The sequence below is a fragment of the Alligator mississippiensis genome, chromosome 6, assembly GCF_030867095.1.
Source record: "Alligator mississippiensis isolate rAllMis1 chromosome 6, rAllMis1, whole genome shotgun sequence".
Classification (NCBI taxonomy): Eukaryota; Metazoa; Chordata; order Crocodylia; family Alligatoridae; genus Alligator; species Alligator mississippiensis.
Window position 1 is genome coordinate 58161189 of NC_081829.1, and position 24239 is coordinate 58185427.

The window sequence follows — 24239 nt, forward strand, 5'->3', positions numbered from 1 at the left end:
TTTGAGCCAAAGTCTGAAAAAAACATTTGGTCACTCTACACGTGAAAGGGAAATCTTACTGAAAAAGATAAGAGGTGCAAGACATTGAATTCCAGAATATTTAAATCCTCCATTTAAAATAAGTGGGTGAATGAATGAATGCTGTGCACAGGTACCATGCTATCTTACTACAGTAAATCTACAGGCAGCCTTATTGCATCTCTTTACCACTCATAGTTGGTTAGTAGTTTGTCAGATATCACTGGAACAAACCCCATGAGAACAGAAATACTTAACCACACTCACGCACTAGCAACTAGCTATCTATGAAAAGCTATGAATAGTATAGACAGTTGAGCACACACAGAAAAAGTAAAGGACTGTGTGAAAAAGAGTGGAGGACCATGAGAAAAAAAAAAGAGGAGTAGCCAAGAGCACCAGCCCAACAAACCAAAAAAAACCATTGGGGTGGTCCTAGAGAAAGAAGGATGGCTCCTCCTTCCAGCAGCCAGAGTGATGAATTTCATATTTCCAACATCCAGTAGCTAATGATTTATATGAAAGATAAAACGTCAAAGCAAGGCCCAGGAACATCAACTTGATAAAAATCCCTACACCCCTGGCTTAACTTGAAGTGGCATAAGAGGGTTTAGTTTTTAACTGAGGCATTAGTCTCTGAATTCAGTTACATAGCTTTTGGAGCCCCTTCCTCTCCTTACTCTGCTCCTTTGCATGTACTTTTGGTTAGCAGGTTCTCAGCAGGTTCAAGAGGTACCAAGGGCTCCAAAAGGGATTAAGAGAAAATAAAAATAATGCCAAAGACTTACTCTGATTCAATGAACCGTGCAGTGTTAATAATCTTCTTTGTTGCTTCAACATAACCGTCTTCTCCCATGTGCATCATAGTTGCCCAACAAGCTGCAATGATACCACCAGGCCTGGAACCAGCCATGGTTGGAGATGCATAGATACCCCCTTGCCAGTCAGGTGCAACAAAAAACTGATAGTGTCTGTACTTCTTATCACTGTACAAAAGTACTGAGGAGCCTTTTGGAGCGTAGCCATACTGCAAGAGATTTATATATACACATATTGCCATTGAATATGTACACAAATGCATATGCCCCCCCCCAAAAAAACCCTGCAAAATTCAAATCTGTATACAATAAAAACTGCTGACATTCTACATGCCCACACTTCATGTAGTGTGTGAAAGTCTTCAACTGTGGGAGTATTTCCTCCACTGCCCTCCTGAATATTATGTTATATTAGTTAACAAAAGAAAGACTGCCAAACCTTGGTAGAGATCCAATTACTAATGCCCTCTTCAATGCAGTTTTTGGACAAAATTGCCCAAGTCACTTGGCAATTGTCCAAGTCACTTGGCAAAGTCACTTGTCACTTGGAAGAACTGGATGCCTTTAAATCGGCAGGCCCGGATGAGCTCCATCCGAGGGTGCTGAAGGCACTGGCCAACGTCATTGCAGAGCCACTGGCGGGAATATTTGAAAGCTCGTGGCGCACGGGCCAAGTCCCGGAGGACTGGAAAAGGGCCAACGTGGTCCCCATTTTCAAAAAGGGGAGGAAGGAGGACCCGGGCAACTATAGGCCAGTCAGTCTCACCTCCATCCTTGGCAAAGTCTTTGAAAAAATTATCAAGACTCACATTTGTGAGAGCCCGGCAGGACAAATTACGCTGAGGGGAAACCAGTACGGGTTCGTGGCAGGCAGATCGTGCCTGACCAATCTAGTCTCTTTTTATGAGCAGGTTACGAAACGCCTGGACACAGGAGGAGGGGTGGATGTCGTATACTTAGACTTCAGGAAGGCCTTTGATACGGTATCCCACCCCATACTGGTGAACAAGTTAAGAGGCTGTGATTTGGATGACTACAGAGTCCGGTGGGTGACGAATTGGCTGGAGGGTCGCACCCAGAGAGTCGTGGTAGATGGGTTGGTTTCGACCTGGAAGGGTGTGGGCAGTGGGGTCCCGCAGGGCTCGGTCCTTGGACCGATACTCTTTAATGTCTTCATCAGTGACTTGGACGAGGGAGTGAAATGTACTCTGTCCAAGTTTGCAGATGACACAAAGCTATGGGGAGATGTGGACATGCCGGAGGGCAGGGAACAGCTGCAAGCAGAGCTGGACAGGTTGGACAAGTGGGCAGAAAACAACAGAATGCAGTTCAACAAGGAGAAATGCAAAGTGCTGCACCTAGGGAGGAAAAATGTCCAGCACACCTACACCCAAGGAAATGACCTGCTGGGTGGCATGGAAGTGGAAAGGGATCTTGGAGTTCTAGTGGACTCCAAGATGAACATGAGTCGGCAGTGTGACGAAGCCATCAGAAAAGCCAATGGCACTTTATCGTGCATCAGCAGATGCATGACGAATAGGTCCAAGGAGGTGATACTTCCCCTCTATCGGGCGCTGGTCAGACCGCAGTTGGAGTACTGCGTGCAATTCTGGGCGCCACACTTCAAGAAGTATGCGGATAACCTGGAGAGGGTCCAGAGAAGGGCCACTCGTATGGTCAAGGGCCTACAGACCAAGCCCTACGAGGAGAGACTAGAGAAACTGGACCTTTTCAGCCTCCGCAAGAGAAGGTTGAGAGGCAACCTTGTGGCTGCCTATAAGTTCATCACAGGGGCACAGAAGGGAATTGGTGAGTATTTATTCACCAAGGCGCCCCCGGGGGTTACAAGAAGTAATGGCCACAAGCTAGCAGAGAGCAGATTTAGACTGGACATTAGCAAGAACTTCTTCACAGTTAGAGTGGCCAAGGTCTGGATCGGGCTCCCAAGGGAGGTGGTGCTCTCCCCTACCCTGGGAGACCTGGGGGTCTTCAAGAGGAGGTTAGATGAGTATCTAGCTGGGATCATCTAGACCCAGCACTCTTTCCTGCTTATGCAGGGGGTCGGACTCGATAATCTATTTAGGTCCCTTCCGATCCTAACATCTATGAATCTAAGTGTAGTAGAATGGAATCAACTTGCAACATGAAGCATTGTTTGATCTGCCCTGTACTTGGTATGTGCAGCTACAAGCTTTACATGCGTCATAAAACTGTCCAATACCTTCTACCCACTGAATTTACAGCATATATGAGACAATAACTATACCAAAACACATTAATTACAATTACTGGTTCTATATTTTTCAGAAGCTAGAGACAATTTCGAATACAGTTTTACTTGCCCTAATGTTTTGCCCTTTATTTTCATTAAAAGGTTTCATCCTTGTATGGAGAAACAGGGTTACAAAAACTAGTTCACTTCTTCCTGTTCCCATCTCAAAATGGGTTTCCCGAGTTACAGTAGAGAATCCAAATGAAGGGGTCCTTGAAAACATATAGTCTGTCTCTCATTTCCTTAACTGTATTGCAACTGGTCACATTCAAATTTACCACACAGAGAGACTGAATATTTTCTGGACAAAAAATATTTCTCCAGACACCTAACACTAGCAAGAATATATAGTTTAAGGATATATTTTGCAGAGAGATTCAATTAATCCACACTTGTTCCTGGACAGTTTCCACAGACATGTGCAATTCTATTCCTGTTGCATTTATGTCGTACTTAGCTTAACTTCAGAAGAATCCAGTGGATATAATACAAAAGTGCATTAGGAATGCCTGAAAATACAGCTTGTATTAGAAATTCTTCTTGGATATCAGAGTTCTTTGTAGACGTGTCTGCCCAGAGTAAACACTAACTACCTCTAAGAATTATGCACAGAAAAAGTGTCATTTGGTGGAAGGAGAGCCATCCAATCAGATGTAAACCCCAACTTTTCCCCCTTCTCACCTTGTGCGTATCTGCAGAAATACTAGTCACACCTTCCACACGGAAGTCAAATGGACGCTGTAGTGGGAACCCTGCCTTCTCCATAAAAACAATGAGGAAGCCACCCAGGCAGGCATCTACATGGAAGGGGATTCTGTACTTCAATGCCAGCTATACCAGACAAGAATCTTTAGTTAGTTTAAGTCAGAGGTAAATGGACTTCTTCAGAAAGTTGAACCTTGTACGTGAAGGCATTTTTTTTTTCGTATTTGGAGACCCTAAATACTTTTGCAAAAGGGTTCATCACTGAAACAGTCCTCAAACTATGGTCAAATGGTAATCCAGAAGAGCTGCCTGCTCCCTGCATCTTCCTGCTTCTAGCTTTTAAAAATGCATTCAGATGTGGCTAATACATATTTCCTATCATTTTAAATCATCTGTTGTAGCTGCTGCATAGATGTTATGCAAAAAGATTCAGAGGGGGTATCCATAATGCATTAAAACAAGATCCACTCAAAAATAAAGCAATAAAAAATTAAATACCTAGGTATTCTCTCCTTCTGGACTCCAGTGAAGAACACCATTTAAAAAAAGCCAGTTTCAAAATCTTTTATATATTCCCCTGAATGGTTATTCTAAATCAGACACTTGTATGTTTAAACTAAAACTGTTTCTCCTCTAATACTAAAATTTAGCCTCTTATTTATCTCACCATAGCTTGGGGTCTTGTAATAAAGAAATCTATTACCAGATAGGTAATTTCACAATTACTCCCATTTTAATTTCAAAGTGACACCACGGCACAGTCAAGCTAGAAAAGCACAGCTTGAATTCATGTACATAGTAAATATAATGTATACATCTTCAGCAACAGCAGTCACTGGCACTGTCTTTAGCTTTAGAAGACAGAAATGTTCATTTGAAGTTCATCATTTTACAAAAATCCACGCCAGAATGGCATTACTGTCTGCTAAGGTTCAAATCCAAAACAGAGCACAATATAAGCAATTTGGCAACAATGTGTAGGGGTCATATCTTCAACATTAAAATCCTTTTTTTTCAGGACAAATTTTAAGTAATTATGTTATAAATTAAAAGAAAACCTGACAGTGCCCATTCCCTGCTTGCTTTTTAGTCCAAGCAGTGTTGATTAACCCTTGATCTGTTAGAAATGGGAATCAATTTTCCAGCTAACCTGCTGCTCTACCAGATCTTTTCAACAGCAACAAGTTCAAGACTTTTGCTGTTCTTTCAACAAAGAAAAGACTTGCCAATGATATGAGTTTATTTACCCCTCTTCCTTTCAGAACATTACTACAACAAATCTTGTATTGTAGCAAGTATTTCACCTTTGCCACGTCCTCAATGGGGTCCATAACTCCATGGGGGAACTGGGGAGCTGAGCAGACCAACATTGCAGTGTTCTTTGAAATAGCTCTTCTCATTGCCTACAGATTTAAAGAGATGAGATGCTCACACTTCATGCCCATCGGAAAAAAAATAGCTTTCAGAATAATACAAGGCCAAGTAATCTATGGATCAGAGCACACATGAAGGACCTTCAAAGATATGCTATAAAACAGGTATCCTATGATATACTCTAAGAACTTTAAAATGACAGCAGCAAGTGGCCTATTTCATAGCTCCTGCAACAAGACAGCATGCTCAGCAATTTAGTTATAAACATTAGAAGAAGCTAGTTAAGTCATTTAACCCATCACTCTCAAGTGCAAAATTATGCCCTACTTTTTTTTTTTTAATTTTGTCCACTTGTAGGAAATTCAGTGGAGGATGTTTCTGCAATTTCTAGGTATGCTGATACATTCAATTAAAATGAATGTTTAGGGCAAAGAAATGTTTTAGGTCTAAAGTGGATACACCAGGGCCTTAGGTACTGTGCAAAAAAGTTATTTTTTTTGCTGTAATCTTAACAACAATAATGGATGCTCACAGAATTCCCTACAGAGAACACTTCTGATAGATAAAAGACTTCTTTCAGGAATACTGCTAGGAGTCTACAGAGGCAGTTTAGTGTTGTCAAAGAGCAATACCTGAACATCCACTTGCATGGTCTTGGTTAATGGTATGTGCACAATCTTCAACCCAAAATAATGGGCTGCTTTGTCGAATGCAGCATGAACACTTTTTGGAACCAACCTGAAAACAAATTCAGTACTTCAACCTTGGGAATGACTGCTGTTTAGTCTGAATAAAATTCACAAAGCAGGATTTTCTATCCCTTACCCCTTAAAGAGAGAGAATAGTCAGCCCACTGACAAATTTCACCAACTGGAAAATACAAAGACAATAAGTATTTTGGGCATGTGTGTCCTTGGACTCTAGACAGATCTTATGCTAAAAGATGTTCTAAAATAATATATAGTATTGCAAATATTTCCAACTTTCAAAGGTATAATCAATGTTTTATACCACTAAATAGACCTGTTAATGCATTAGAAAACACATTATGTCCCACACTGCTTTAAAGACATTGCTTCTCACCTAAAATGAAAACTTCCTTCTAACAACTCTGAAAATTGTGCAGCATCAAAATTCTCTTTCTCAGAAAAAAAACACATCAAAACAGATCCCCACTCCTTTGTAAATACACTAAAGAAAAGTAACCGGCAATCTATTTTTTTGTCCAATAGATGGCAGTGGTTAGAACCTCAAAAGAAATTAATTCAGAGACTTGTATTTCTGAGACTTCAACGTTTTAGCATGTTGTTCGACAATCTACAGGAATGTTAGCCAGGAAGAGCGATAGAGATATTTGGAACAAGATGAAGTAACAGTGTTCTCATCTCCATGCTCAGTATTTTCACCTTAAACAATTTATCCAAAAAGAGCAGGTTTTGACTACTTGGTTCTATAAAGAGCAACCATGGTGGAAAGATTAAATCCATGTAGTTTGGTCACATAGCAGTCAGTAATTGAATCTTTCCAAATTCCATTTCCAATCAGACAAATTTAGTGTGGTGGTTTTAGATGATACTACCCGCTCAGTGACTACAAGACCACTTCCAAGAAATTAGCCATGTCCACCTGCTCTCGCTCCACATAAGCCAGTCACTGAAATGTATTATGTAGCTTAATTTTCATGCATGTCCACGGATGCTCTCAAGATCTGGTCTTAGGTGTGCTTCTGAGAGCACACCCAGCACCACTCTAATGGCAACTGCACATGATTTTCAGCAGGTGGCATGTGCAGAGGAAGAGCAACTGAGCAGTGAGTGGTCAATCTCAGGATTACCATGGAGGGGGCATAGGCATACCCTTACCCTAATACTCAGAGAAGTCCTATACACTTTGAAATGGCTAGCAAATTGCTGAGGAGAGGCCTAAGGATGAAAAGATTTGGCTACCATAGGCCAAGAATTAACTACTAGGCAAAAGTTTCTTGGGGGATGGAAGTGAATACAATTCAGCCATGCCTAAATTTAAGCCCAAATATAACTACATTCCTATATCCCACAGATAAGATAGTCATACAATTAAATCCAAAATTACAACCTCTGAACAGTTTGGCTAATGTCATCTTGTTTTGCTTAAAGCATGCTCTCTTATTTTGTTATTTTTCTTTATAAATCAGTTTGGGGCTCTGTCCCACATTCAGTCTGTAAGAATTTGACAGGTGGGTGGGGGCAGCAAAGGATTACAAAGAAGAAACACTCTGGTGCAGCATTAGCTCAGCTCAGTGTAACTGCTATTGTTTTAGGGGAAAAAACAAACACATAAATCTATGAAAGCAGAAATCTGGTAGAGGGTGTTACATACATTTCTGGGTGTTTGATTCCTCTCTCATAAGCCAGGTCCCTGTAGGCTTTACAGGCCATCAAAATGCTCTCAGTCCCACCAGAGGTCATCTATGGTGAAAAGAAGCAAAGCACTTAAATTAAAATATGTCTTCAGAAGAGGCAGACAAGATGTTAACACTGCAGTACAAACTATGCCCCATACAATTTGAGGCTATACCTTCATACGAGGGCTCAAATCTACAACCTGAAAACTACAGAAAAGATTAGGGTAACTTTCTAGCAGTCAAAGGACATTGCAACCCAAAACATTTATCTAAACAAAAGTTGGTTTCAGTATGCAGACAGTTAATAGAAAACAAGCTGCTCGGTTACAAGCTGGCAGGGAGGGTTTCAATAGACTTGAGACAATGAAAAAGGAAAAAGAGTACCTGAACTGTGCTTCTTGCCAGCCTGTTGTAACAAAAAAAGCTTACTACTGCAAACCACAGTAAAAGTTTTACAAATAAATAACACTCTAGAAAGGAAATACAAAGAAAATAAAAAGAAGCTGCATGCAACAGAAGTTGTTTGGTTAACCTGGCATAAAGATGGACAGGTTGGAAAGAGAAAAAACCCTAGACAAAGCTATGGAGACAATGCTTCAGGGCTGTTTCATAGAAGAACAGCTGACTGCTCACATTCATCTCAGTAGAGGAGTACCTTGAAGGTTTGTTATCTGGACCAGATGTACATGGTGAAGGTGAAGGGAGGGGAAAAAGGGCAGAGCTGTTCAACCTCTAGCTTGTGGGCCAAGTCTGGCCCACGGAGGCATGGCATCCAGCCCACAGAGCTCCCCGCAAGTCAGGAAATCTGTGGGCAGGAGGGAGGGGGGGGAAACAGTAGCAATTAATACTGCCAACCCTCCCCCACTGCCCAAGCTCCATAGAGCCAAATCAAGGTGACTCTGGCTGCCCCCTCGCCCCACCCCACATGGCAAATCAGGTCCCAACTGTCATCATCTCTTCCCTTCCCCCCACTTCCACCTGGCTGGATGGGGCCCCCATCATACCCACAGGATTGGGTCCATCCCACAGACAGACCAGACACCATCCATCCACCCCACAGGGCAAAAAGATTGAGCGCCATGGCCCTAGGGCAGTACCATAATAAGAAAACAGGGATAGCTCTTGTGCATATCTAGAAACAGAGCTAATGAGCCCAGGACCAGCAAGCTACACTAGTTCCAGCTCCAGAGCTAGCTCTGTTGTCTCTGCATAGCACTGAAAAGGCTTACCTTCAGCTTTTATTTGGCAGTCCTTACTTTTGGATAACCCTCCCTGGTCCAATACAAGCTCCACCATCATGTAAGGACATCAAAAGGGGGGAAACAATGTTTTGATGCCTTAAGATATAAGCTGGCTACAAAACCCCAAAAGCAACATCCACAAATTAAAGCAGAAGTGTGACTGTGACAATGACTAGACAGGAGTACAGAGATTAAGAGCAAATTTCACAAGCAAAGAAATCCCACCACATTCCTACCACTATCTTGGACAAGCAGCAATAGCTGCTACAGGAAACAGAAGAGATGAAGGGTGTGTTTATTGTAAAGTAAGTCTGCTGTGTTCTCCCACCACCACCTACCTCAAACTTTATAAGCCATGTCTGTTATCCCAACATTTTCCTTACAAGCTTCTCCTAAGCTATGTAGCAGCTTTCCACAGAAAATGGGTAACAGTTTGGAAACACTTCCCTACAAAGAAAAGGCATGGAAATGCCTATATCATTAGAAAAGTTATTTATATTGATGCAATTTATGATTATGTTATGAACTACATTTTTCTATGATCTTTGATTTGTATTATCACACACTAAGTAGTTTATGCCATGGGGCTAGTTGCACACTTGAACAATCAATCTCCTTCCTTTTCAAACTCTTGCTGCCCTAACCTACTACACATGCCTTCTCACCTTCCACTGTGGGGCTCCCAATCTTGCTCTTGTCCCTGTTTAACCTTAAGGAAAACATCTCTCTCAAACTGAGCAGATACCTCTTTGCTTCAATATTTAGCTGACAGCACTGGCTGGTCTACCGTATATACAAACTCAAACATATACTTAAAAATGCCTCAACTAAAAACTTTTGCTGACAAAGCTACATTTGAAAAATTGATTTAAAGTTATACCAGCAAAGGAACTTAGCCAGAACATGTTGCAACTCCACTAGGAAGGATTGCCAACCTGCCTATAACAGCAAACCTTTTCTAGTCTAGAAAAAAGCCTGAATCACTGTCACAAGATATGACTTCCTCTAGCATCTGTGGCATGCCAGGCAGCTGGCCAATACAGGGTGATTCAGCACACACACAAGTTTTCTCAGACTTTTATCTCTGCTCCCTTCAAATAAAAGCCACAGCACAAGGGGTGATCAGCAGGAAAGTGGTAAAACCAGACACTGCTTAAGTGTTTTTTTCTAAGCCTGTGCTTTTGGCTTTTGAAACTGCTATATTTTCTAAATCAGGAATAGAAATAGAGGTTTGTTGTTTTTTTTTTTTGGGGGGGGGGGTTGAAGAAAGCAGCAGCAGCAGAGCACCCCTTCACCCCTTCTCAAACTGCTGCATTTGTTTCATTGTTCATACCCTACAAACTCCAATTCTTTGGGACTCTAAAATCAAGGAACAATGATTTTTAACCTTTAAAAGATTTCCTTGTCTCACTGTCACTGCATTTCATTATGAAATCTTTACCCTACCCCTCACAATCACACTGCTTTACTTATCACAGCATCAGAATGAAAGACAAAAACTTGGAGCTGTAGGTTCTAGAAGTGAGAGATCTTCACTTGAATTGAATTCTTGCTTGGAAATATTAAATCAATTTAGAAGCCAGTGACCAAGCTAACAAAGGTTTACCTGGGTTGTAGTACCCTATAAGTGGCAGCTTTTTTCCTAAGGTGGCATGTTCTTTGAGAATATACCATGGTGGAAGCATGTTGTAAGACCCATATAAACCTATAAATGTCACCAGTAATATATAGAAAAGGTGATTCTCTCCATCAAACCTGACAAATCTGTTGATGGGATACCTAGAGATAAGGTGACAAAAAATTCAGCAAATCACATTTTATTTAAACACTAATTTAAAATATGCAACTATCTACTCAAGAAAGTTCCAAAGTGCTTGGAGCTTGAAAGGACAAGGGGAAGGGAAAAAAATATGCCAAGCTTTAAAGGCAGCTCAGGAGTATCAAATCTTTCCCTTTTTCCACTTCAGCTATACTCTTTGGGGAAATTAGAAAAGGGGAGGGAAGACTTAGCAAACCTTTAGAGAAAACACTTTAGGGCTTCCTGACAACTAACACGTGAATGCAGAATTCAGCGAAAGAGTTCAGAGTTGTCCAATTTTTAATCCTCTAGCTGAGAATAGGAAAGGTATAAAAGAAGAGGGATGGAAGGATTTAAAATATATAATCAGATACATCATATACACATGATTTTCCTTGCAATGCTATAATCAAAACTAGTGTTAGTCTAATCATGATAATCTGTGATATTTAGAATAAAAGAAAAAGCAACTAAACTTTTATAGAAAACTTCTACTCTTCCAGAAATTCTAGGGGAAACCCATGATGATTCTCAAAATCATCACTTAAAAAATTATGAGGCTTGCAGCTGTTAATTCTACCCACATATCACAAAAGAAAATCCCCACACCACAGATTGAATTTACCAGTCTTTCTGAATCATTTAAATTGGAGTCTCTCGGGAACTGAAACCACTGGTTCCTGTACCATTATTATTGTTCCATCTAATAAGTGAAGCATAAGAGAAATAGGAAGAACTTTGAAATAACTTTTCAATGTCGGAAAAAGTTAACTTGGAAAATTTCCAGAAAGCAGTGCATCATTTCAAAGTAATTCACAACATAGGGGTGAGTCTGAAGACCTCACAAGGGATTTGTAAATAGCAGTATTCAAAAATAAGGAGAACAGCTTTCTCAACATGTTCCTAGAATGAAGATAACTCCCATAAATAATGAACATTTAAGTTAATATTCACTACTCATGATCCATTTCATTTAAATACCTGTCCAAGGCATCAGTTTCCTTACAAGTGGTGTATGCGGTCATACAGGAGAAGACCTGTATTATTCTCATGGGCTCTTATTTTTGAGACTGCTTTACAACCAAGTCAAATCTGTTTCCTTAGTATAGAAAGATAAGCACTTTCTTTTCATTCTCCATGAATCATGGTCCTAGTATTTCTCCAGTGGCATCCAATGTGTTTCACATGTTATAATAGACAGCTGCTGCAGCACTATTAGAAATGCCAATCTGGTTTCAACTCTCTACTTCATGCATACAATGGGTTACCTCAACCAGAGTGTAAAGACCACTAACACTAGACATGGGCAGCTAACACTTCTCAAAAACAGCAATTATACTCACCAAATTTACCAATAAAAACAGGATTCTCTCCAAGGTGCAATAAAAATAACCAATAGCCATATGCCCTTAAAAGGGCCAATAACAATTTAAAACTATTCCATTTTTTGTAATGTTCCTTTTTAAGTCTGCCCATTTTGTAGTTTCAATTTTTTAAGTATCTTCTTCTGTGAAATAAGAAAAATCCCTATAGGTATTAACTGCCTCACGCAAGGCATGCCAGTTACCAAGGCAGGTGACCATTTACAATGGTGACTTTAAGAAATGGTAATATAAAAGTGTTGTTTTCAATATTAAAAAGTGTATATACATGTGTGTTTGGGGAGTGGAGGGGTGGAATCACTTCAGTTTGAAAGATGATCCAAAGGAGCAGTTCTTTGGAACAACTATTCAGCCATCAAAAATCATGATGATATATTAAATATAAAACCTTATCTAGCAGATACCCATTTGAAATTCTGGCTCTCTCCAAGACAACTTCTCACACCATTTGCTCAGGAGTGTCTCCAAATCACCCAAACCTTCCTTTAACTGCTAATTGCTTCTTGAAAATCATTGTTTAGAAGTGTGTCCTTTGTGGCAGGAGCTGACCTGAAAGATCAGTTTCAGGAAGTTAATTAAAGAAGTTAGGTTAACCTACTAGTTTGTCTATCCAATTTCTCAGCTTTTCCACTGACCTTGTTTATAGGAGAACTGTTCCGCCATTTACTATTGTCACCACTTTTCTTATGCTTCTGTATGAAATCTCAGCGTGACTTAATGTTTTATTGCCTACAGCTGTGAAGCCTCATGGTATGCCACAAGGCTCATTTAATTACAAAAGACTTTAGGGAGGGGAGAAGAAAGGGTAGGAAATGGAGTGGAAAGGGTTCTCAAGTCATCTGTGGTAATCTTCTGGTTTTGGAGAAGGCTGTCTGCTACAACTGAGAATTTCTCTCAGCCCTCCCCTATGCTGTGCTTAACTTGCTGTGTCAAGCTTCCTATAATCAGAGACCTAAGGAAGAGTGTCTTGCATTCAAAAGCTTGTCTAACATTATAACAACTGCATAGTCCAAAAAAGATAGCTGCCTAAGAAATCCTTGTTGGAACCAGTTAGGACTTTAGAAACTACCTTCTGTCTCTCTCCCCTTGCGTGCTACTACATTTTTAATGTAAAGAACTAAGCATATAGATAGAGCCAAGGTAGACTTTTTTTTTTTTTAAATGTAGGCGTTTGCACACGCATTATACAATGAAAGCTGCAGTCATCTCAGGTGTTGCAAGTTTCTGTGAATGAAGTCCTCCAAATAGGTGACAAGTACTGTAGCTAGTAGAGTTTTGCAAGACAGTCATTAAATTAGATCAATTAAAATTAAAAATAATAAAGATTGATGTGACAGGGTGTAGATCCAGACTATCCTCCTCTCTGCTGATAATCCTGTCAACGTTCTCAGCCTCATAAATCAGTCAAGATAACAGGTGGGGTCAAGCATTTTACCAACACAAACAAATTTTTGTTTGGTTTTCTCATTTTAAACCTTAAGCTGGTCAAGTAGTGCAAGTACTGCAACTGAGCTGCAAAGTCACCAGTAGCAATTCCATAGCTGGTTATAAACACAGGACTAGGACTATAAACATCCCCTACCATTTCATACATTCCTGCTCATAAACTGGCCAGGCAGAAGGCAGGGTGAAGTGGCACCTTAGAGACTAACTGGTTCAAAGAGGCATAAGCTTTAATAGGCAACAGCTGATGCAATTGTATGCTTTGTCACAGCACCTGACAAAATAAGCAGTTAGCCTCTAAGGTGTCTTAGAGGCTCCTGCCTGACTTCAGGCTAACACCTCTCTACTCAACTGACCAATGTTGGTCCTTTGCCCCAAATACTCCTATTGGAAAGCTGTTGTGACACCTCTCTTGTCCTGTAAATTTCAAGACTGGATTTATCCAATCATTTCATCCCCATTTACTCTTGGGCAAACACTGCCATTTAGCCAAATGGCTCTTCTCCCTCTCCACTGCTTTAGCCTCAATATATTTAGAGAGAGTAAGCATAACCCCTCTTTCCAGGTTCTGAGAACTCATTTAATCATTTACCACTGGTACCTTCCCCAAAGAGAATTAGTTCTTTGCAATTTATTAGACTCTTGTATTATAGCAGCACTTACAACTAGTATGAGACTAAGGCCTCACTGTACTACACGGTGAACCAAGTCCTTGCTCTAAGGTCACCATTATAATATAAAGACTAGAAATAAATAGTGCAGTACAAGAAACGTGAGATTGGAAGTGGCCACCAAGTTCAGTCCCTGCATTTGCAGACAATCATTTGTGTGACAGTTCACCAAGATGACCACTTCAAACTCTTGCACAAAACCAGAATTGTGAAGGACATGCCATAAGTAAAAGCAATGGAGATGAGGACACCTCCAAATCCCTGCTAATGTGATGATAGAGTTGTAATTGTTAATGTACAACACTTGCTGTGTTTTTAAAAACCAACTATCCAAGATACCTTGTTCCTAAACATTCATACTCTGTGCTGTCATACTAACATCTGGTTTCCACACTTAGTTCTACCAGCCAAAAATTTTTGCATCCACATTCCCAGCTTTCCAGTGGCAGTAATACCCCATCTTTCTGCTGGCAGAACAAAGCCAGTTCCCAAATGACAGAAGGCTTTTGCATTTGTAAACTTTAAGGCAGTGTAAGCTAACTTATTGAGACGGTTATAAATTGGATAAAGACAGTATGTAAAACACCTGATTTATCACAAAACCATTTGGCACCTAAAACAGCTTGTTAGTAGTCTCACACAATAAGCCAGAGCAATAAGTAGCCCTAGTTTTGACAAGCTGACAAATTTGCAAATCAGAGTAGTTTAAACAAGCTACCACACAAAAACTGCTTCCAAACCAAAGTTGGTTATTTAATCCCTTACCCACCTAACACCAGCAGTGTTGCTGGTTAAAAGTATAGAAACAGTGACAGCAAAGACACAAAGGGTAGCTATAGCCATACTGCCCAAGACATTCTTTTGCCCACATACTTTGGGAACTCTTTTCTCAATGTTTCCAAGAAGGGTTTGCCAGTATAGCTCTACTAGCCAACCTTACTAGTATCTGTAAGGTCTCAGTCACACTGTACAAAAATAATATTAGCACAGTTTGTAGAAAGGAAGGAGGAGTGCATAATCCAGTTAGAAGGGTCATGTGTTAAGTGGACGACTTACAACACCACAGGAACTGGGTCCCCCATGGAAGAGTGTGCATGCCATCCTCACCACCTCTGCTTCCATCTTCCTCAAACCGGGGAATATGTCGGGATGAAGGGGATTACTCCATGCAAACTTCTCATACACCTTTAGGTAAAAAGCATTTCATTATGTTCTGATATTGTGCAAAACAAAACCTGGGTTTATCATTCAATAAATCCAGCAATAGCAATAAAAACTGGCATTACATACATTACAAATGAGCTAGCACAATGAACTATGTTCAGCCATAGCAGCAAGTAACAAAAAAAACCAAGGCATAGGAGGTCAACAGCAGCACATTGCGGAAGGTAGGTGTAGCCACAAGTTTCTGAAGCTACAGATGTGATGACACAGTCATATTATCCAACCACTGTTAATAACCCCCAAGTTAGAGTACATTTGGCCTGAGGCATGTTTATGCTACAACCACCATCCCATTAAGTACTGGTTTGTTTGTTTTTAAATAAATTATGAATTCCAAGTACACCTGTTTAAAAGAAAATATATGGTTGCTTGAGGACAGAAGCTTTTGTTCTTTTAAAAATGAGCCACTAAATCTTAGTACAAGAAGCAAACATCAGCTTATTCTGAAAAAGTCACTTCAGAATCAGACAAACTGTAATTATTTTGTCTTCAAAGTACATTTTGGAGTAACCACAAGTTATTATGCCTAGAAGCAGTACAACTACCCAAATACTCAGAAACAAGCATTCACAGAAGCCAGCATTTCTCTCTCACACATTCTAACACCATGGCTCTCAACAAAGACAGTGGCTTTAATTTTGACTGTAGTTCTAATTTTGATCTCCACTGGCCAGAATAAGGAGCAATTCTATTGAAGTTGGGGAAGACTATCAATGGGAGTGACAACATAACAATCAAGAAGAAAAAAAAAAACCAATCATTGGAACCAAAGGTTTTAAGCATGATTTCCTACAGAAAACAGTGATGAGATCTATGCATTCGTACATCCATGAGGCAGGGAAGCAGTAGGCATGCACACACAATTCACTGTAGCTGCTCTAAAAAGATGTTCCAAAAAAGTAAGGAGTCTAAGAGCCTTGTTACATGTTGCACTTTAAACTGTTCCAAACTCAAGCTAGTACTAATTGATCAACATTTGAACAGTCACATGTTAAGGCTAAAAACCTCTGACTGTCCCCTACCTACACAGCTGTGACTTAACACTAGAGAATGAAGGAACAGTGGCCTGACTGGGAGTTACAGCTGTAAGCTGCCACTACAGGGCTGGTGAGCCAGGACAAGCCTCTATCCCTGCTCTAGGTGGGATGGGGGGTATGAGAGATGGATTGGGGTGAGGGAGAACATGAGGTTGGGTGGTGGAGAGTTAATGGGATGGGGGAGGGTAATGAAATGGAAAGAAAAGGAAATTAGGGTGGGAGAAGGGGGTGAAATGAAGGAAGGCAACCACTGAAAGATAAAATAAAAAGTAGTAAATTTTAAATGAAAATGACGAAGTAAATTAAATGTTTTTAAGGTTAAATGTTTTAATAAATTGGGATATGGAAGGTGCTGGTTGTGCTTCCCGGGTGGCGGGAGCAGTGACGGAAGGCCCTTTTGAGGGAGCTACCGCCCCTGTCCTAGGAAGGAAGCTCCAGCTCACGGGGGGGGTCAATATGGCCCCATACCTTGTTTCCCACCTTCCCCTACCCCCACTAGACCCTACGCCTGGACCCATCCATGCCCTGCAAGCTGGCTAGCTGGCATATGCTCTGCAGGCAGTTTGTGCACAGTTGCAGCCTTGGGGGTGAGAAAGTCACACTCCCAGGGGTGGGAAGGGAGTTAGCTTGATGCCAGAACCACCTCCTGGGCAATAGAGTTCAGGGGGTAGAATGTTTGTCCACAAAGAACATAAGGGTGAGTGAGGGGGCACTGCATCCTGGGATGATGGAGGACTACAACTTGGGCAGTTCATCTATGGGGAGTGGCCATACAGTAATGGAACATGAGGTAGGTAACATGGATCAGAGAGAAACCTGCCCTGGAGTGGTGTAACTTTAAAATGCTTAAAACGTGCTTAAAATTAGTGTCAGGTGTCAATGTGTGGACAACCCAGGGGTTAAGAGCTCCAGAACCTGCCTAAATTTAATATGTAACAAGGTCCCAAGAGGACTGTCTAAAACTTTTTTCCTGGAAAAGGAAAAAGAAAAGAGCAGCTAGACAGGCACTTGACTTGTTTAGAACCCTTTTAACCTTACCAAGGAGAAAAATGCCAGGCTTATACATAGACCTAGCAAGAATTTAGGTCAGTAGTTCTCAAACAGGGCACTGCAAGCTTCTTTTAAAGGTGCCACATAATAGCACTGTTAAGTATGCAAACACCTATATATGATTCACAGGACAAACCCACAGATTTTGCACATATATCTATAATGTCAAAAACATTCTGACCTATTGTGATCCTTCCAAGTTCTCTGCAACAGAAAAATTGCTCTATTATTTTTCTGTAGTAAAAAAAAGTGTGTGAAAGCTAAGAAGTGCCTTGAGCTTAACTGGGCTGAGCACTGCTGGTTTAGGTGAAGCCAATTTGTCCTCTTTTTTTTAAGCTACTCTCCAAATTTGGGCTGCACAGTACAGTCAGCTGTAAGTTTTCTTTTGCCTAGGCTTAACCCAAAAGGGGTTACAGTGGTATAAACAGCCACAGACCAGATCAAGTAGGATTAAGCCATAGTTGCCATGTAGAATTCCTGAAATGTTGTAGAACCCCACTTTCCCAACATTAGAAGAACACCATCAGTTTATTCAGGCACATGCAATCAGCTACTTGCTTTCACATTCAAAACTTTTTATCTAATCTGTTCTTAAGTACCTACAGTGATGATGCTTTGACACCACTCCCCACCAGCAACCTTCGGCCATTTATTTGACTGCCCAATCGTTCTGCTAATAACACCTTCTATCTGAACCTCCACTTCTGGCTTCAGGGCCCGTGGTCTTTGTTCTACCACTTTCCAAGAAAAAATAATTCTTTTCAGTTCAGAAGCTTACGTGAAGGGGTTTATGGTTACTCACCACAAAGTTTATTTGTAAATTCAACATATTGTATCGCCTGCAAGCTTGTTTACCTTCACTAGCAGATTGGTGAGCTTCTCTTCACCACTATACACTGTCCCGGAGACTTTTCCATCCTCCCAATGTACTTCACCTGAAAAATAAGCATAAGCAGTGTAAGCTCAAATTGGCAGCAACCTTCAAATATCTAAAAGGGTAAAGAGAAAGTGTGTGTCCTAGGTAGCTTAGCAAACCAGAAGCGTTAGCCTCTCAAGTTACTGACCAGCCCTGACTTCCCAGGTAGTCTTATCATTAGCTCAAAACCAGAGAAGGAAAGACAATTTTCTTTAAAACATAGCAAATATTAGAGAAAACTAAATGCCTGGATAGTGGCTTAGAATTAGGAAATCCAAGAAAAGTTTGTCCAAAATGTTGACTTCGGGAATTATCTTGTCTCTTCCCCCACCATGTTAATTGTCTATAACTGCTTCATTTAAGAGACCATTAAAAATAAGTTCTCCATAGAGTGATATTTCCAGACTGCACATGGGGGTCAAACCATTCATAAATATGAAATGGTTTCTCCAGCCTTCTTCTTATTTCCCTGGTGTCATGACAATTAGCACAAATAAAATTTCATAATAATTGAGCACTCGTGGCTTCCACTTTTTTTTTTTATGGAATACAGAAATAGTTATAACAGTACAGGGTAGATCCGTCTTGCTCAGCTATAAAGTGTTCAGCTGAGCAAATTTTATGCAAATCAGAAACCTACTACTCAATACTAATTTAAGTTCCCCAAACTTTTCCACATTGTTGGGTTCTAACTTCAGCATTGTGCCATATTTAAGAAAGGAATTCAAAGAAGCCTGTACCGTTAAAAACACACAGATTTAGCAAATGATTTCATGTAAGGCACATGCAAATGAAAGCCACCAGACCTACACCCTTCTTTAAACACCCTGGCATGGTGTCCACCACTTAAGTGTTTTCTGGGTAACTTTCTAAGATCAAGCACATCAATGCACATTTTCTATCAGAGTTGGTCATCAGCTTGATCCTCATACCACCACCCTCTGTTACCCTCCTGGCAGAGGGGAGTGTTTAAAATTTTCCTGTTAAGGGTTTCAACTTCAAACATATAGCAGGCATGATCATCATTTCCTTGCCCTCATTCCAAGCAGCTTCTGAAGAAGGGGGAAGGAAGGAAGGAAGGAAGTGAACAATAAACACACACTAGTGAAAGCCTCAAGGAGTGTTTGAGGGGAAAAATATTACATTACGTAGGACAGAACAAGCGGCAGTAAAACATCTGCAGGATATTTATTAGACGTAAGTTTGTATACACAGAATTGATTACATTTGCTTGTGTGATAATCAGGCAATTTATAGGATCAAATGCAAAAGTTACTCTAGATTTGGGAAAGAAAGGATGTAATACTATCTAATCCACAAAACCAACATATTTTAGGAAGACTTACTGCTTCAAACTTTCTAATTAAAAGATAACAGGTACTTTAACTTGAGTTCAAATTTTATCATAGTATCATAGTGCTTAGGGTCGGAAGGGATCTAAACAAATCTTCAAGTCTGACCCCTTGCCCCAGGCAGGAACGGGTGCCGGGGTCATATCACCCCAGCCAAATATCTATCCAGCCTCCTCTTGAAGACCCTCAAGGTAGGAAAGAGCACCACCTCACTTGGGAGCCCACTCCAGAGCCTGGCAGCCCCCAGCCTGAACCTTCTCTCTAACACTTTGTGGCCGTTATTCCTAGTAACCCCGGATGGTGCCTGGGGGAACAGAGCCTCCACCAATTCCTGCTGGTCCCCCCTGGTGAGTTTGTAAACAGCCACCAGATCCCCTCTCAGCCTTCTCTTGTGGAGGCTGAATAGGTTCAGGCCCTTTAGCCTCTCTTCGCAGGGCCTGCCCCACTGCCCTTGACCATGAAAGTGGCCCTCCTCTGGACCCTCTCAATGATAACCACATCCCTCTTGAAGTGCAGCACCCAGAACAGGATGCAGTACTCCAACTGTGGCCTGACCAATGCAACAGAGGGGAAGGATCACCTCCCTGGACCTGCTTGTGATGCATCTTTAGATGCATGACAAGATGCAGTTAGCCTTACTGACTGCTTCCTCGCATTGGCGGCTCATGTTCATCCTGGAGTCAACAATGACTCCAAAATCCTTTTCTGCCACCATGCTGACAAGAAGGGTGTTCCACCGGCCTACAGATGTGTTGCTGGTTCCTTCTCCCTAGATGCAGTACCCTGAACTTTATGTAAGTCAGGACTGTCCAACTGACTGCCTGGAGGCCGCATGCAGCCCATGAGAGGTTAAATTGTGACCCCCGAGCTCCCACCTAGCCACCACTCTCCCCTTTTTCCCCCTGCTGTAGTAGTAGCCAGGGGCTTCAAGTTCTGCCTGTCTCAGGCCTCCCCTTCCTGCCCCTGCCCCAAAACTAAGTGCAAGTTGGGGCTCCCTAGCACACAGCTCAGAAAGATGCCAAGGTGAAGTGTAGGGAGCAGCAACAGAGAAGGAGAGGGAGGAAGGGAAGGAAGACATGTGGTCCCCAGGGCCTGGGGTCCATGCTCCTGCTGGTGTGGCCCCAGCTAGTGTAGCTTGAGGTGCATTCAGCCCCCAGCCACTTAAAACCTGGCACAAGTGAAACAGAATCAAGTGTTACACACCGTCTATGATGGAACCAAGGCAAACAATCCTGATGCACACTTTACAAGGTAAGAATCACTGTAACTGAGAATAGAGATTCCCTAAAAACACTTTGCTATGCAAGTTATTTTTCTTTTGAGTAATGCTGAGCATTGGGGGGGGAGGGGAAACGAACACACTTTTAAGCAAGAGACTAGCAGTGGGGTTACAAGACCACAAACAGTGATTTAAGTCCTCCATCTCATTCTTCCCGGAAGGACATATCCTGTCCACATATGAGGTCTTATACAACCTCTCCACAACAACTGAAAAGCTCATTTGAGTGAATCTCATAATGACCTCTCATTGGTCGTGGTTTTATACTTCAGATAGATAGGTTTCTAGGCCAAAAGAGCAATTTATTAATTTCAAAAAAAGGAAGTTCAAGGAAGTCTCACTGCTTGCATACCTAGTTGCATGCCAGCCTCTAAGTCTTAAATTTATATCTTGTTTTAAACATGGGAGGAAATACTAGATCGGGAAGTGTCAGCACGTTTTCAAGATCATTTGTCTGGAGGAAAGTAATGCTCGGATTGGGGGGTGAGGGGCAGAGGAGTAAGGGTGGGGGAGGAAAAACATATATTTATGGCAAGAGATTAGGAATAAGGCAAAATTGCTCAGAAGCAGATTTGTGCTTGCCTCTAAAATACATTTTTTCCAATTAAAACAAAGTGGCAGCCAAAAGAGAGTTGTCTTGCTTTCCTGGGCTAACTCACCCTAGAGACAGTGTTGTGATACTGCACCAACTTAAAAAGAAGAATCTCTGTTTTGGCAAGGGAAGTTAAAATATCCCACTACCAAAGTAAGTGGGTTCACTAATTTTATCATGTGTTTGCTCACAGTAGCTTGCAGGCTGCAACCACTTTTTTCCTGTAGGGATCCAAGAGAATATACCATTTATTTGTTTGAGGGGGTAGGAGGGAGAGCAGGAGAGAAGGGAAGGAATTAAAGTGAACAGGTATCAAGTTTTGTCCATCTCTACCTCAGACAGGTATGAAAATATCCCCTTCAAGCTAATCTAACGAACTAGATATTTGCATTGGTCAACAGGCTAAAGACCTTCATTCTCCAATTAGTTTTCCAAACTCACATTGTCTGCATTACATGTCATGACTACAACAACAGAACAACCTTACTTTTCCAATACCTTTTGCATCATAAAACTTTCAGGTGGCTAGTATACCTGCATACTATCAAATACTGGTGAGGTTTGATAACTGTCATCTACAGAAGGACATCAGTCCTCAGTTAACATGTTGATTAACACAAGAAAAAAAAAAAAAAAGTATTGAAGATGAAACTACTGGCCACAGAGTTCATTTAACTTCATCAATACACAGCATAATTCCAATGTTAGGCTTATGAGGCAGACCTGCATATTCAGTACTATAAGCTCACAAACATACTCATTGAGCTGTAGTCTTTCATCTTCTCTAGTAACTCATCTTGGCTGATGCCTTGTGCTGGCAGTGCTTTGATATAACCTTTTTCATCTTTCAGGAAGGGCAAACTAGAGGTTACATCATCCAAAGCCTTGTTTATCTGCTTCTGTATCTAAAGGGAAAATAAAATGTCATCAGTGAGATGCATGCCTTTTATATCATGCACAAGGTTCACTACTAGTGCCTGGCACAGGAAGTTCATTATTAACAGCATTATTAACTCCTTAAACAAATACTGTCAAGCACTACACATTTTAATTCCCTTAATACCTACTTAGCAATTTGAAAATAAAATTGTGTTTACCAAATGTAACAAGGCAAGCTACTAGGTTCCCCCTACCCTTTTCATGAAACTCAAGTCCACAAGGATATAAGTTTTTAATCTGTGCCAGTTAAAAATAAAGATACATTACATTTTGAACTAGTCTCTTCATACATTAGATATACAGGCAGTCCTTGGACTTACGACAAGACACAGTTTTCAGGAACCAATTATAAGTCGAAACGTTACAACTCAGAACCAATTTTCCCCATGAGAAATAATGTTATAAATGGGAGATTGGCTCCTGAACCAAGGCCCAATGCCCTATTTTCACCAAAAATAACCCAGAATTTTGTACTCGATCAATTATAGATGAGTAATATAGCTACATTAATGTAGATATTGTGTACATATTGTAAATAGCATATTTACATATTGTAAATAGCAATCATATTGGATTTGGAAGAACTTCTTTGAAGAGACTTTGCTGGACTTTTTGAAGGGTTCTTGGCTGGAGTCTTCTCAGGAGTCTTGTCTGCTTTCTTAAAGAAAATTTTAAGTAAGCTTGGACAGATGTTCTGCAGGGAGATGGGCAACACAGTGAACTTGTTTGCTGGTGTGGCGTGGCATTATAAAGTCAAAACTGACATCAGAAAGTTGAAACAGGGTGTCAATTCATAAACACTGTAAGTGCGAAACTTTGTAACTCAAAACGTTGTAAGTTGAGGACTGCCTGTATGTTTAGGGTGCGTATACACGAGCAGCGAGGCTGCTCCAACATGCTGCAATTACAGCACATCAGAGCAGACTCGATTAATCAAGTCTATTGGAGAGTGGCAATTACCATGCTCCAGCAGACTCCAGCATCTCGTGCATCAGCATCCCCGCACTGAAAAATGGCAGTGGGGGGTGCTTTAACTAAAGCTCATTCATCGCTTTTTCAGCATTGGGACATTGATACACGAGACGCTCCAAGCACTTTAATTAGGGCTCTCGAAGCCACTATAATTAAAGTGCCCCCCCAACCCCCCTCCCCACACACACACACACACACACACTCTCCCAGAGCACATGCATAAACACCCTTAGAGACCAGAAAATATCAGTTACAAAACAATACAATTTGTTTAAAAGAAAATTTCCAGTACAGATAGACTTAAGGCTTTTTTTTTGTACTTGGCCTGAGCCTACAGTTTTAACGCCCAGATTTTCCCCCTTAAAAGGCATTATCTCTTAGCAGTACAGATTTCTCCACCAGGAACCTTATCTAATACAGCTGTTGGGAGCTTAAAACTACTTGAGACTTTTGGACATTGAAATGCTTGAAAGTCAAGGCCTCATGTAATCAACATGAAAGGCTTATCAAGTAACAGATTACTGATCAGTGGAATCTACAGACAAGAGATACTAAGCCATTTTTTGTAATGGATCAACATCTCAATAGCCCTACCATGAAAATATGAGCCATGTAAGTTTAGCAGGTTGTGACAGGGAGTCTAGAGTTATTCTACACATCTTCTGCCAATGAATAAACAAGCTTTTATTGTCGAATATATGAAGAGAGTCATAAATTCATCTGCCACAGCTCACTAATTACTAAAGCCTGATGAAACTGTCAGTCAGGGCACC

General features: G+C 41.0%; 1 protein-coding gene across 1 annotated transcript in view; it reads right to left on the reverse strand.

Annotated features, from left to right (window-relative positions):
• SGPL1 (sphingosine-1-phosphate lyase 1) overlaps positions 1–24239 on the reverse strand; it is a 44791-nt gene that overhangs the window by 5333 nt on the left and 15219 nt on the right. Inside the window, exons 4-11 of the mRNA XM_014609365.3 lie at positions 22313–22460; positions 18272–18351; positions 15162–15290; positions 7546–7634; positions 5820–5925; positions 5118–5216; positions 3790–3939; positions 807–1045 (exon numbers count right to left, since the gene is read on the reverse strand). Of these exons, the coding sequence (XP_014464851.2) occupies positions 807–1045; positions 3790–3939; positions 5118–5216; positions 5820–5925; positions 7546–7634; positions 15162–15290; positions 18272–18351; positions 22313–22460 (1040 nt within the window). The remainder of the gene's footprint in view (positions 1–806; positions 1046–3789; positions 3940–5117; positions 5217–5819; positions 5926–7545; positions 7635–15161; positions 15291–18271; positions 18352–22312; positions 22461–24239) is intronic.